The sequence below is a fragment of the Chrysoperla carnea genome, chromosome 4, assembly GCF_905475395.1.
Source record: "Chrysoperla carnea chromosome 4, inChrCarn1.1, whole genome shotgun sequence".
NCBI lineage: Eukaryota > Metazoa > Arthropoda > Insecta > Neuroptera > Chrysopidae > Chrysoperla > Chrysoperla carnea.
In genome coordinates this window covers 48,857,367-48,872,583 of record NC_058340.1, presented here as the reverse complement: position 1 = coordinate 48,872,583, position 15,217 = coordinate 48,857,367, and the positions used below count along the sequence as shown (strand labels likewise).

The 15,217-nt window shown below is 28.2% G+C and overlaps 1 protein-coding gene across 2 annotated transcripts in view; it reads left to right on the top strand.

Annotated features, from left to right (window-relative positions):
• LOC123297253 (KAT8 regulatory NSL complex subunit 1) overlaps positions 1–15,217 on the top strand; it is a 54,272-nt gene that overhangs the window by 29,857 nt on the left and 9,198 nt on the right. For both annotated transcript variants that reach the window (XM_044878843.1, XM_044878844.1), the window contains exon 4: positions 14,724–14,939. In XM_044878843.1, coding sequence (XP_044734778.1) covers positions 14,724–14,939 — 216 coding nt within the window. The remainder of the gene's footprint in view (positions 1–14,723; positions 14,940–15,217) is intronic.

Genomic DNA, 15,217 nt, shown 5'->3' with positions numbered 1-15,217 from the left:
ACTTATTGATTAGGCATTAGTCAGAGTTAATACTGTCTTTGTATATTCTAAACGTAAACAAATTATAGAGTCATCTTCTAAATCAATAGAAAATGAACCTCGTTGTATTGTAAATGAAACCGTATAAAGTAACATTTATATATTTTTTCATAAAAAAAAAGAACCAGAACAGCCGACGTTATCGATTGATGTTTCCAGTCTACATTACAAATATATGGTGTAGAAAGATAGAATGAATGCAGTTTATGTAATGTCTTGTGCGATGATAAACATTAAAAACATTCAACGAAAATCACTATAAAAACCTGTAATCAGTGTAACTGGGTATTAATTATTATCAGTAAACTGCTAAATGTTTATGTATTGTAAACTAGATTATAACCATAATTACTTTTTTTTTAAACTGAAGAAATGGCGAGAAGCTTTCTTTGTCAGAATAGATAAATCTATGTAGAAAATACCGTGAATAGGATTTGGGAATTTAAACAATTTCAAAGTCTCAGGACACGAGACAGCCTACAATCAAAGTCCCCGGAATTTTCGAGACTTTTGGTCTAAAAGACTGTAAAAGGTCGATCTTCAGCCATCTGATAATCAGAAGAGACATATTTTTTATAAAATTTTATTGATTTTTAAACACTCCTATCATACTTTTTCCATCGAAAAGTGTTAATGTCTTTTTTTAATTAAATTAATTTTAATCAACTTTTTCCATAAACGGTTTCAGGGAAACCCATACCATTATTTTTGTTAATTATCTTTCTTCTGATACCAATTTCGATTGATTAAAAGATCGGTGTAGTTACCTGCATTTACTTACACGTTTATATGGTAAGAACAGATCTAAAACGATCTGTTAACCAATTGAAATTGGTATCACAAGAAAGATAATTTAATTACGAAAATAATGAAATAGGCTTGTCTGAAAAAAAACCTTTCATGGGAAAAAATGATCGTAATTAATTTAATTAAAAATAGCCATGAACACTTTACGATAGAAAAACTATGATAGGAGTGTTTACAATTAAATAAAATTTCATAAAAAATATGTCTCATCTGGTTGAAGTTTGACCTTATACCGTCTCTTGTACTATTTTAAGAAAAAACAGTAGAACAATAAGTAGAATTCAAATTTTTCTAGAGATCCACTTTTTACAATAACTCTCAATAAGTTACTTCGAAGGTATTTCTTACATAGTAACAATTTAATACTCAAAGGGAAGGCGTCGCACGCAGAATCAAAATTTTCATTTAGGTGCTTATTTATTTTTATAGCACTTTTATATCTCAACATTATATACCTTTTTGATAATTTAAATATTAAATAACTATCGAAAAACGTGTGAACCATGGTTCATGATTTAGAACCGTGATACAACATCGTAATGTACCATGGTTCACACCATAATGTACATAAAATCACCTCCACCGATCATTACTGGGTGAACTCTTCAACATGTAATCGTTACAATTCACTCTAACGAAAAATACCATAGAATTGATGTAATTGAAAACCCTGCACGTTTCTTTTACCGACATCCACTCTTTTGAATAGTCCAGCAACGACTTCAGTAATATTTTTAATGACTCTTGTCAAATGAGCCTCCTTTTTCCACTTATACTGCTTATCTATACTTGGTACACCACTTTCTGTATTGGAGAGTTAACCTCTTCAAAATTTAACCAATAATCAACGATTTACGTTGTATAATAAATACCCTTTTTTTACTTGTTTCGAAAAAAAACGAAATATTTTTTAGTTTTTTATTCGAAAATAAAATCACATTGACAACCAGTCTTCATCCTACCTGCATTTGAATAAAATATCCTCATTTCACTACAAATGTTCCGTTCCGTTCCGTTAATATAAATATCTACCGAGAAACACTGAATGATTCAAGGTACATTTAACTCTAGGTACTACATCTTACCCTATAATAAAATAATAAAATTTGAAAGAAATCGAGAACAAAGATTTATTTATATTGTACTTTTAGTCTTTGTATGTGATGAAAGAAAGCAATAATTGAAGCGTTCAACAACAAAAAATTATTACATAACACTTTTAAAAAAAAAAAAAAAACATCTGCGGTGCGCAATGTTTGTGTGTAGTTTAGTAATGTGGGTACTATGTAATTACTTTTTTGTGATTATAAAATAATTAATTTTAAACACTCAAAATTCTATAGTTTTTAACGTTATTAAATTTATGGTTCCGTTTTTAAAAATAGAAACATTCTTCTTTATCCTTTCATACCATGTATATGAAATATACGAAGGTATATTAAGTTTAATCCCAAGTTGGTAACGCTTAAAAATATTGATACCATGAACAAAATTTTCGTATAGGTGTTCATAAATTCACCTAATTAGTCCATTTCCGGTTGTCTGTCTATCGTCTGTCTGTCCGTCTGTCAAAAATTGACATCCCCAAAAGAAGTACCTTTTGGGGATGTCAATTTCCCTACACCTCCACCCACTTTTTGTGTTAAATATAATAGATTTTAGCGGATAGCTTTGTATGCCTCCAAAGTTTCTCCAAATTGAGCTACAGAGTTAAAAATCTATATATGTAGTATCAAGGAAATGTCTTTGGGGGCGTAGAATTTCAACCCCCCTCCCTTTCCGCATTTTTATGTGGATATTCTTGGTTTTTAAAACTTTGTTCGCCTCCAAAGCTTCCTCAAGTTGAAAAATTTATCTATTTTTGTACTTTTGACACCCCGCCTTCACTTCCATCCCTTTTATGTAAATATTTCATTTGCGCTCAAAAAAAAAAATGATGACAAAAATCTCTCGAGTTCTTTTTTATTTTTAAAATTAATTATTTTTCAAGGAAAATTATTTCGAACATAACGATATTTAGAGGAAAGGGACAGCATAATACATTTCTAATAATGATTGTACTACATCCTTGGGGTATATAAAAGCTAACACTTGACAGTTTTTTTTTTATTAAATTTCATATAATTATCGTGTACTATTATTTTCATGTGCGTAACAAAATGATATCTAGAAAGTTTGATATTTATTAGAAATTAGCGTTTAAAATAGAAATATTTTTACTGAAAAATTTTATATGTCCTACGCGACGAGGTAGGTGAATATATGGCAAAAGACAAAAAAATTGTAATGGTTGGAAATACTGTTACTTATCAAAATCTAGTTTTATTTTTAAAAAAATTTTCAAAAACTTTCATGTACTTTGTTGTGATTGTCTTTTGCTGGTATACAGCAAAAGGTTGCTGTTTTTTACAAATTTAATTTCTTGAATAATTAATCAAAAATGAATATCGTATGGACAAGAGCTTTCAATCAATAAACAAATTTGAAAATCGAATAAGAAGGTCATAAGTGTGCGTCTTAAAACTTGTATAACGTAGGATGTCTTTTTGATTACAACATGGCTGGAAAATGTACCAGGTGGGTGATGTCAGCTTTACTAAGATACCCACAAAATAACCCCAAAAAAAAAAATTATTCAAAAATCATTTTTTTTCTGAAATAAATAAAAACCCAAGCATATCATAAATGTTCATTAGATTGGCGGAAATAGGTTACCACCAATTGATAATTTTTAAATTGTTGCTTATTATTTTTAGGATTCCATATCAAAATTATAAGGGGTTTTTTTGCAAGACTTCAGAGTTTACTTGAAAAATAAAATTTTATCTTCATTGTAGATTGAAATTTGATAGAATAGTTCTGTAATTTATAACTAGACTTCAATTTCATTTGAAACCGGTTGTTGAAATCGATTAAAAAGAAAGAGCTATTTAAAAATTTTCATCATCATAGTTCACATCAAAAATTTCTTTGTATTTAACTTAATAACAACTACGCTAAATTTTTAAAAAGAATAAAACATATGTTTTATACATTATTTCGTGTATTGACCTTTCATTCTGTAATAAATTCAACTATCAACCTACATTTTATAAATATTCATAACTGAAGATTGGATTTCCTGATAGAAAATTTTTGTTTATTAAATTAATATTTTATATTTAACAAAAAAGATATCAACTTTCAGAGTGTTTTAAGAGCTATATCAAGTGCTACAAAGAGATGAAAATTTAGTAGGATGCTCTTTAATTAATGTTAAAACAATCAAAATATTATAACGCTTCACTGAGCCATTTACGGACGTTCCCAAAAAACAGGTTTTCTTAGCATAATCTTTAAATCGTGTATTTGCATTCTAATTTAAACAAGTTCTAACAAAATCCACCCTCAAAATTTGAAATGTAAGCCTCAAATATTTGCATACACACTTTTTTTTTTGAAAAAGTTATAACTTAAAAGAACATTGATTTTACATGTGTTCTAATGAAGTCAACATAATAGATTTAATTTTCATTTCACTTGCCATAAAAATCTACGAGCCATTCCAAATTTTAAAAATCAACAAAAAGCGAATCAAAAAATTAATTTTAACTTAACTTTTAAAAGCTTGATTATTGAAAGTACGACAATTCAATTAAAATTTCAAATATTTTTTCCCGGATTCGAGTTATTATCAACCAACAGGCGAGCGAGCAAATGGTTTTGTGAACATTGATTTTTTCTGATTATTTTTCAGAGAAAATTTTTTTTATTGATTTTTTTTTTTTAGCTTTGTGCAAAATTTTTTTTTCAAATTTTGACAAAAAACTAATATTTTAATGAATGTATTTCCAATCATTAAAAAAAAAATTATTCACCACTTAATTTTCATAAAATATTAAATTAAATATAACATTTGGAGTATTATTTTTAATGGAGGGCTATATGTGTGTATTCATCCTACTTGATTTGTGCATTTCTTACTTGTATTGTATTCATTAGTTATAGTAATACAGTAATCAGTAAAAATTTGGTTGTAACCTATATTTATGTGTATACGTGTAGCATGGGTAATAAGCCAATAATTTTTAACTGCTTTTTATACAGTGATTGTTGAAATTCCAACGCCCTCAACTCAAAAACGTTTTTATTTAGGATCATTATGTGTCTATTGAGACTTTTGATTAGAATGTCCAGATCTACAAATTCTGATCTTAAAAACTTCATGATATTAAATTTCACATTATAATTTCTAAGAAATAAAAATATCCGATCTTTATGTGTGTGCATATTATTGATTACAATAATATGTAAATGATATGTTAAAACTATAAACGAAATGGATATAACCATATCATTGTACACCATTAGTAGAAATAAAATCAAGTTTATTTTACAAAATTATACATACAGTTACCGGCAATAAAACCGTCTATACCCACACATCAAGATGACTTCTACCTAAATGTAGTCATTAAGGCACATCAAGCATAATGAACACATTAAAACTTATTAAAACTCATAAAAAACTTTCATGTCATACTCAAAAATAATACAAAACGGATTAGGCGATTAAAGTATTGCAATTTTTTATTTGGAAAAAAAAAAGTCAAAGAATAATCGGTGCTGTTAGTTTTGGTGAGAAAATACTCACCTCCATCTCAATTAGTGAAAATATTAATACTAAAGGAAAACTGACTGAGTTAATTGTTGAACATTATAGAAAAGTTTAAAAAACCAACACAATCGGCCGCCATCTATTTTGATTTACAAGAACTTCAAAAGTACTTTCTAGAATTGTATTCGTTTTTCGAAAATCTTACACACCACCACTAGTTGTTGAAGTTACCTGAAAATTTTCAATTCCCTTTTTTTTAATTTTGGAGAAAATGGACACCTTAGTTTTGTTCTAATTTGCGCTCTCACGGGTAAACAATTATGTTTACTAAAAAATGTTTCAAACAAAAGTTGTTTATGTTTTAACCCCCGAACCAAAAAGAGAGATGTTCGTAGCAACTAAGATTTTTTTTCGTTTTGTGAAAGATAATTTTATGGAGAGTGTTCTTAGCTATGTTTTAAGTACAAGTTTAGAGTTCCGTACTCGAAATAACTAAAAAAGAGGCGATGATCTTCAAAACCAATCCTGCTTGGAGAAGGCTATAAAAAAAGTTAATTTAGATCGAGGAATAAGGGCTATAATTTAAAAGTTAATTTAGGAGTGTATTCTTAGCTATCTTTCAAGAGCGAAATCTCTAATGCTTTCCAAGATGGGTCCGTAGGAACCCAATTGACCTATATTTCTCATGTAGGAACTCAAACTCACTTTTTCGTCCTCTGCAATAAAAATTTCAGCTTGGTATCTCTTTTCGCTTTTGAGTTATCGTGTTCACCTATATCAAAATTTTGTTATTATCATCAATATTTCTAAGCGTTACAAACTTGGGACTAAAATTAGTATACCTTTATATATTTATATATATATATTTCATATATACAAGGTGTAAAAACTAACAACAGCACAAAATTTTTATAACCGTGACTACTATCGCCTCCTCCTCCCATTGTTGACCGCTAAGCAAAAATATTGCATTAACAAAAAAAGTTGATATTTTTCTGGAAAACAGAATTATTAAGGATTGATAATTTCAATTAAAATTTTTAATATTCATTTTCTGGAAACAATATTTCCGTTGGTCGCAATATTACTTAATTTCAATAAATATTGGATGGACGATTTTATTTGCCGGTGAGTGTATGCAAGTAAAGAGAAGGGAGGTTGAATGTACATAAATATGTACTACATTACTCCACAGTTCATATTATTATCTGTTACATGACTGAATAACTACTGTAATCAATTCTTTTTATAAGCAGATCCGCATTGATTGTTCTTTTAATTATTATGACTCATTATAAATTATTATTAGTTTATCAAGTGTGATAAATGACGCTATCAGTGCGACAGTGGCCTAAGCTAATTGAAATGATATGGCACAAAGGTGTATATCTTATCTTCTATATTTAACATTATCGAAGATAATTTTTGTTTAAAAAGCACATGGATTCTAATCCGATCCGAACTCATTGTCGAACTCTTGCTGCTCTTAAACAGCTCCGAAGGGGATGGGATAATCCCCGTTTTTAGATATCAGAACGGATCCTATAGTCGTAAATGTTTCCTACCCTAGGAAAACCACTCTAGCGTAGGAAATGCGAGAAAACAAAACTTATAAAAATTACTTGGAAAAATTTTTGCAATCCAAAAACGGGTCATTTTTTATACCAAAAAGGATAAATATATATCCAATTGTGGATGGCGACTGTAAGGTCACCATTTTATTCCATATAAATGTTTTTGTATTTTAAATTAATACATGGTAGGGAGAATCAGATTCACTCCCGCACTGCGAGTGAATAATTTTGACATTAAATAGGCTATTATGACTAATTTTCAATTGTTTACTAGTAAATGGTATAGTAAATGTCAAATTAAAATTATTGAAAAATAACAATTAATTAAACTTGTAAAAATTGTGAAAATAAGAGACGAAACTGCATAAATATTTTTTAAATATAACATAATTACTTATTTCAATTTGTTAGAAAATAAACTTATAATCCATACAATTGTTTTTTTTAAACCCCGAACCAAAAAAACGTTCACTATGTGTGTTTGCCTGTCTCTGGCATCGTAGCGCCTAAACGAATGAACCGATTTGGATTTGTTTGTTTCGTTTGAAAGATAATTTAATGGGGAGTGTTCATAGCTATGTTACAAGTGCGATATGAGGGTTTCGTACCCGGAACAACTAAAAAATAGGCGATCATCCTCAAAATCGATTTAGTTTGTAGAACTAAAAGAAATCCTCTGAGGAATTAGATAATTTGATGAAGAGTGTTCTTAGATACGTTTCAAGTGCGTGTGCAGGATTCCGTACCCGAAAAATTGTTCGGGAGTTTTTTTAATTTTGTAAATTTCACTTATCACTTGTTTAAAACAATATTCAATACTTTATTTTTTGAAGCATTTTTTTTTATTTTCAAAGAATTTTTGTCTACTCTGTAAAATAAAAAAAAATTAATCTAAATTTTAATTTATCATCCAAAATTTCATTATTTATAATAAATGACCTAATTTTACACTAAAATAATTATTGAGTCTACATGATATGATAAAAATTTTAATTTAATTTTTTTCAATATACTTCATCAATCTCGTTTTGCAAAGTCCGCATTTCAGGATATTTTTTATTTTAAATACATATGCAATAAATAATTACATCATAGTCTAAGAGATATTAAAGTAGATACATAACAGCCCACTATTAAACCACCGTAAGTATGTGAAACTAAAGTTGTAGCGAATTTATTCAAAATCTCTTGTCTTCGTCTTGAAAAACGCTTTCAAATGAGTCATCACTTGACCTCCGTTCCATTAACAAAATGAGCGGGGCATTGTCGTAAAAAGATCCGTATCTTTTCCATTGATCCGTAAAAACCATTTTACTCTACATAAACTTATCTAATTCGTAAAAAAAAATGTAAGCACTGATATTCACAAGGTATTTCAATAATTATCTCAGTCAATTGTTTATTTTCATTTATTTTTTAATAAAAATAGAAATAAATATAATTTAATTTTCTACAAATGTGTAAATTAATTTTTTTTTTAAATATGATACAAAGTCATAAAATTTGTGTGTTATTAATATAGTTAATTAATATGATTAGATAAAAGTAATTGTAATAATTTTACTTCTAAGCGAACTAATCATAAAAAGAACCATCAAAAATAAATTTGTTTTTAGTTGCTATTCAATGATAATACAAGTATTATTAAGTGATCGTGTCGCGCCGTCGTATTGTGGCGTGGCACATTTTATATGATGCCCAAAAATTAAACACGTTAGTCTTCGGGGAAAGGAGGGGAGTATTTTATTTTCGTTGGTTAAATTAATAAATGGATGAGGAATGATATATTATTATTTATTGTAAACTTTTACATGGTAATCGGAAAAAATAGACCGAAAATTTTATAGATCCGAGGTATTGTTGTAATTTCGAATTGGTTGGGTTGAGTTTGTCGACTATAGAGGAGTTGATTGGGTTCTAAAGTTTTTAGACCTTGCGTTCAAAAATTGGGGCACTGTTACAACAATTTTTCAGTCTATTTTTTCCAAAATCCAATTCAAATATAAACATTCAGAAATGTTTATATGGCAATGATTTGAAAAATAGCTATTGTTGTTCTAACTAACAGTTCACAGTTTTCTGGGGAACCCAAAACCTATGCTACCACACTGAAAATTGCCACATTTACTCCCACCAATTTTTAATAGAGTGGAACAATATCTTTCCTCTGATCTTCACCTAAAAATACTTATGACCATCGTTTATGAAGCCGTTTTTTAGATATTGTACTCTCAAGTTTAAAACCAAGATTTTTTTGTGTGTTAAATTGAATAGGATGAAACTATTTAGGTAGTAATTTAGTTGCTAAACTATTTAGATAATAATCTACATTGCATCCTTGGTAATCTTCGAAAAGTCTGTTGGATTTTTTCATATTGTCATGTAGATACTACATAACCAGTTACAATCCCACCCAAAAGTTTTATTCGCTAGAAAAAATAATCAAAAAATATTTTTTTAAACTTTGTGGTACTACAATATTTCAAAAACAATTTTTACTAAAAAACACTGAAAACCTTTAATTTTAATAACAAATATTACACCTAATATTTTTTTTGACCATTTTACATATTGTTTGCTAAATTCTATGGGTAAGAAACTAAGAAACACCAAAATTTGAGTTTTCTTCTAAATTCATTCATTCTTTTTCGATCGCTTAATTAAAGTCAATATCCAAAAATCTCAACTCCGATGAGACTCTTTATATTGTAACTATGAGAACGTTAAAATCATAATTCATCATATCTTCATTAATTTTAAAATTATCAACAAAAAAAGTCTTAGTAACAAAAATAATTCTCTGGCTTATATTTTAAAATTCTTGTCTTCTTAATTTATTTGTAATGTAACAATGTGAATTTGGTAGTCTGGTCTCCAATTTATTGAAATAAGTTGACTGTATTTACAGCACCGGACTTGAGTAGTGTAAAACTTGGATCATATTTTTAGACTAGTAAAATGACTAAAACAATTAACGTTATAATGAATACTTCAATACTTGAACTTCCATTTTTTTACTTTTGTTTTAAATTTGTATAATTAGATAGAAGTATAAATTATTTTTAAAGCGATTTAAATCCATATAAAAAAAAAATTTTAATTTGCTTTCAAATTGACATGGATTTAAGTTACTTTCAAAATAAACAGCGCAAATCGATGCACAACTTTTTAAGTTTTTGAAGCATATATCTTTCAATCCCTTACTCTACTATATTATACATAAAAACTTTCCTCTTGAATCACCCTATCTATTAAAAAAAACCGCATCAAAATGCGTTGCGTAGTTTTAAAGATCTAAGCGTACATAAGGATTAGGGACAGGAAGGCGGATTGAAGCGACTTTTTTTTATACTATGTATTGATACACAATAGTTGCATACACTTAACTTTGTTTTCCTTAATCCCAGAGAGTCATGTGTTTCCCCCTCCAATTTGATCTGCCTTGCTTGCATAGATGTATGAATTTTCGAGTTATGAGCAAGTAATTGGAAACCGTTAGTTAAATACAAAACTTGTACATTCAAAAATATATACAACACTTCAATTCTATTTTATCTGTCTTCTTTAAGGTTCTAGAGAATTTTACGTTCTTTCGAAAACATTTCTATATATTTAATTTGGGTATGTCTGATAACCTTCGTTGAACAGATGTCCATAAATTGTTACTCCCGCACTCTGTCTTATGAAATGGCAAAACAATAAATTTAATTTTCTAATTTTTTTTAAATATATCTTTATAAATTATAGCTCATGTGTTATTCTGATGTATGAGCTATATTATTTTCAAGTTTCATTCAAATCCATTTGCTAGTTTTTGCGTGAAATCGTAACAAACAAACATCCTTATTTTCATATTTTAAATATATAGGGATAAAGCGTTACAAATGCGTTACATAATCTTTAATATTTACTTTTTACTAAGTTTATTAATAACATTTTAGTACAAAAATGTATAATTCTACTCGTTGCTAGATTTTACGTAGTTACTTTTTTTCTGCATTTAAACATATGGAATGTGAAAATAATTTAAGAAATAACTATAATATTTTAAAGAAAACCTACAAAATATTTATCAATTTATTATTAGTGGAAATTCTTGAATAGTTTTCAATTTTTCATGATGTTCAAGCCACCTATATACTAAAATACATAAAACGTATTGATTTTATGTCCTATTCCGCTCCTGTATGTAACAAACACAGTACACATTGACTCATACTCAACACAGCAACAAATACAGCCATATATACATACACAATCACATCAGTAGTTTCGTTTTCATTCGTTACTTTATCTTTGTTTATTTCAATAAAATACATACTTGTGTCTCATAGTACCACGTGTTTCCGTCAACTTTGGCGCGTTTCTTTGTTCTATGAACTGCGTCACATGAACGCGTGTATGTATATGTTTTAAATGTGGTTTATTTAAAATTTGTATGTAGTTAATTTTTTTGTTCTTGTCCATATCATTTAAAAATATTATTGAATTCTGTAGTTGTATATAATTAACTTTTCAAAATTTGTAAATGGTTTTATTATGTAATTTATTTTTAATAAAATTATTCATTTTAATTTTTCCATGATATTTTTGAATACTGGTAGAATAATTTTTGTATTATCTAAATGCACAACTATTTGTTGCATCTTATTCTAAGAAACTTCTAGGAACTTCACAATTTACAATTTACTTAAGGTAGTACCAGCATGAAATCACTTTTCGACAGATTTGGCCGAATTTTTTTTCTCGGGTTTATAATAGCTTTATTTATGAATTCCTAAAATTTCATAATTTTTGACCGTTTAGATCGCGAGATATTTAAAGACAAAGTTCGCGATTTTGAGGGTCATGTCCCATTTAAAGCATGTAAAATGTCCGGTCTCTCCAACTATTTTTTATGATATTATTATATACTAGCTGTTACCCGCCCGCTTTGCTGGGCAACATCCCCACTTGCACCCCTCCCTCCACATTTCCTTGCGTTGTATAACATTTTTGTAATGTACACGTCATGCTCTTTTATTTGATACCCCACTTAGGTATATTTGTAAATATTCGATATTTCCTTCCCACTTTCTCGCTACACCTTTCTACCCTCCGAAGGTTAAAAAAATTTCTAAATGTAATTTAAAACATTCTGACCAAGTTTTGAACTATTAAAAGCCATAATTGAAAAATATGAATTTTTTATTCATGAACACCCCCGCAACCCCCCCTTGTGGGTGGAATTTCGTAAAATCCGTTCTTAGCTGACCTCTACTTGGCAAAAGGAATATTCCTCCCAAATTTCAAGTCTCTAGGTCTTATAGTTCCAGAGATATCGTGATGAGTGACTATCTATCTATCTATCTATATCTATAGAAAGTCTCCTATATATTTATAGATTGAAGAAAAAGTAGAAACAAATGTTTATACAATAAAATTCTAAAAAAAAAATTTAGAAATTAATTTTCACTTTCGAGATATTAATTTTGACGTAAATTGATCGAAATTGGGACGTAGGCATAATTATTTCCCATTTTAAACGGTCAAAATTTCTGAAACTTTGGGAATTAATAGTAAGCATTATTAAATTCTTAAATTTAATTTTTCGTTAAATTCTGTCGAAAAAAAAATTGTACCATTGCTTTAACATAGAAACTGCAAATACCATGCTGGAAATACCTTAAAGGGATTCTCTCATTTAAAAAATTCATATTTAGGAAATTCGAAGCAGAAAAAAATGTAGGCGTTTAAGTGTAACGATCTCTACGTATAATTTAAACCGGTTCCAATACAAAGTGGCGCTAATAAAAGCTCGAAACTTTAAATATGTTTTTCTTGAAATGCGTTTTTCCAAATTAGTACGAAGTTTTACTCGCGCTCTACCCGACTGATCTTTAAAAAGCAAAAGCTGACGATTCTTGTAATGAAAAATAGAGAACGAACCTCTAAAAAGTTAGAAAACTATCCCTCATTTTTTTGTGTAGCGTTATTCAACAGAAAAAGTGTTGTGTTTTTGAAAGTTTTCGAAAAATGAGTAAAAAATCATAAAAATAATTAAAATCAACTTTTTTATGTTCATGTCAAAGAATATTAAAGGCCCCAATCACTTGCCAGCAATCCTGAAAATAAATTTGTCGGTCAACCTCGAAAATAGAGTATTTGGGCCTCGAAATACGAAAAACTATTCTTAGATGAAATGAATCTTTAAGAAAATCGAAATTTAACGTACTAAGTCAAAATAACCGCAAAAATTAAACCATTCTAAGTGCTAATACTTAACATTACATGTAATTCACATATAATGTTAAACTTATGACACTTAGAATGGTAAAACACGTACAGTTTTTGTGACACAAAGTGTACATATTTGTATACTTTTAAGCTTAAATGAATATTTCATGAAAGGTCAGCTCCACATCTAAAAGTCGACCGATAACAACGTGGGGTGGGAAGTTCCGCAAAGTACACAAAATTTGGATTTTTTTTTAAATAAAAAAAATGTTATATTTTTTGATCAGTTTTAAGCAAAAAAGCACTCTTGTGATTTCTTCTCTAAACGCTTAGTTCTCCTTCCTTCTCTAAACGCTTTTATCTCGGAGGGAACTATTATTTATATTTTACTATTGCAAATATGGTATGTGGGTGAAATATCTAATTCAAGAAAAGTAACTTAACACCGCGGTAGGCATTATTATTTAATGAGTGTACGAAATTGATTTTAAATAATTAATAAATAAATAAAAAAAATAATGCCAATAACATACATTGAGGAAAATATTATTATAATGGTGTCTTTTATTTTGTACGTCATACAATATTATTATGTATACAAAAATAGAATACAATCAACCATCTTATTCTATTCAATATATTTGTAATTATTTCACTTTTCTATCATACTATCTATAATTCATTTATTGATCTGTTTCATTAAGTACAATATCAATTATTGTAATTGAAAATAATACAACTTGAAGTAAATCTTTTTAAATGAAGGGTGCAGGGAAAGAACATGCTAAGCCACACGTTGAGATGAGATATTTACAATAAGCTTTTGTCCTAAATTTGAAAATTTATTTGAACGTTACATTAAGGATGTATGAACACTGAAAATGTTTCGATATCTGGCGTAATTTTCAAAATATCGAAAATTGAAAATTTTGATTTTTTCAGCTTTCGATATTTCATTCAATAGATATAACAAAATTCATCATCAAAGTTAAAAATAAGATAAAAATAATTTCAGCCCTAAATCTACCCTCCCCTTATTATATGGACGGAGACACTTGGTTTTTTTCTTTTCTATGCCATTGCTTATATGTTTACTTTCTATTAAAAAGTTTTTTCATTCATTCCAAGTGAAAATTATCAAAAACTTTCAAAATATGTCGTTTTTTGAGATTACTCCATAAGAGCCAAAGTATTTTATATAGATTTCCAATGACTTTTCTTAAAAATTTGCAAGGATACCTATGCTGAAATTTAACCACACATTCTTTGAGTAAAAGTCTGTCTATAAAAAAAATTTTGATCTTTTAATACAAATATTGTTGTCATTCTCATACATCTAATATCTGATATACACCAAAAAATATTATTAAAAAAATTAACACTATTTGCATTTTAAAAACCAATTCAAATTTATTTCGAAAACAATGTAGAGTGTTAAGGCTTTGCTTTAAATATATTTTTATTTTAAAATTAATTTTTTTTTGTTTTAGATGTGAACCAAAGTCTCCATTATGACGCCTTACTAAAAATGCCTGAATGGCAACAAAAAACTGCACGAAGTATGACAAAGGCATTAAAATTGGCTGTGAAACAAGAAAGGCTGGATAAAGGTGATTTAAGGACGGATAGACGACTAAAAAAACCCGAATATCGCAGAAAGTATAATAAACTTCTTAAAGCAAGTACAGCAAGTGCACTTTCTGCAAGTAAGTTATAATTCATTATACTAAATAAATCAGTCATCAAATGATTTTAACACTAAACATACTGGATAATTTCTAAACCTATATTGAAAATTTTTAGATCTTATTCTAGGCAGGCGTGTGAACTTTAAAGTAATAAAACTATATTTTCGAATTATACAGCCGAAAACCGAACTTTAAACTCAGCTTAATACAAATTGAAGAAATATGGCCGATTCTTAATATTTTGTCTAGCGTCAGACATGGTTAGAGATATCGAAAAAAACTATTAAAAAAAGTTA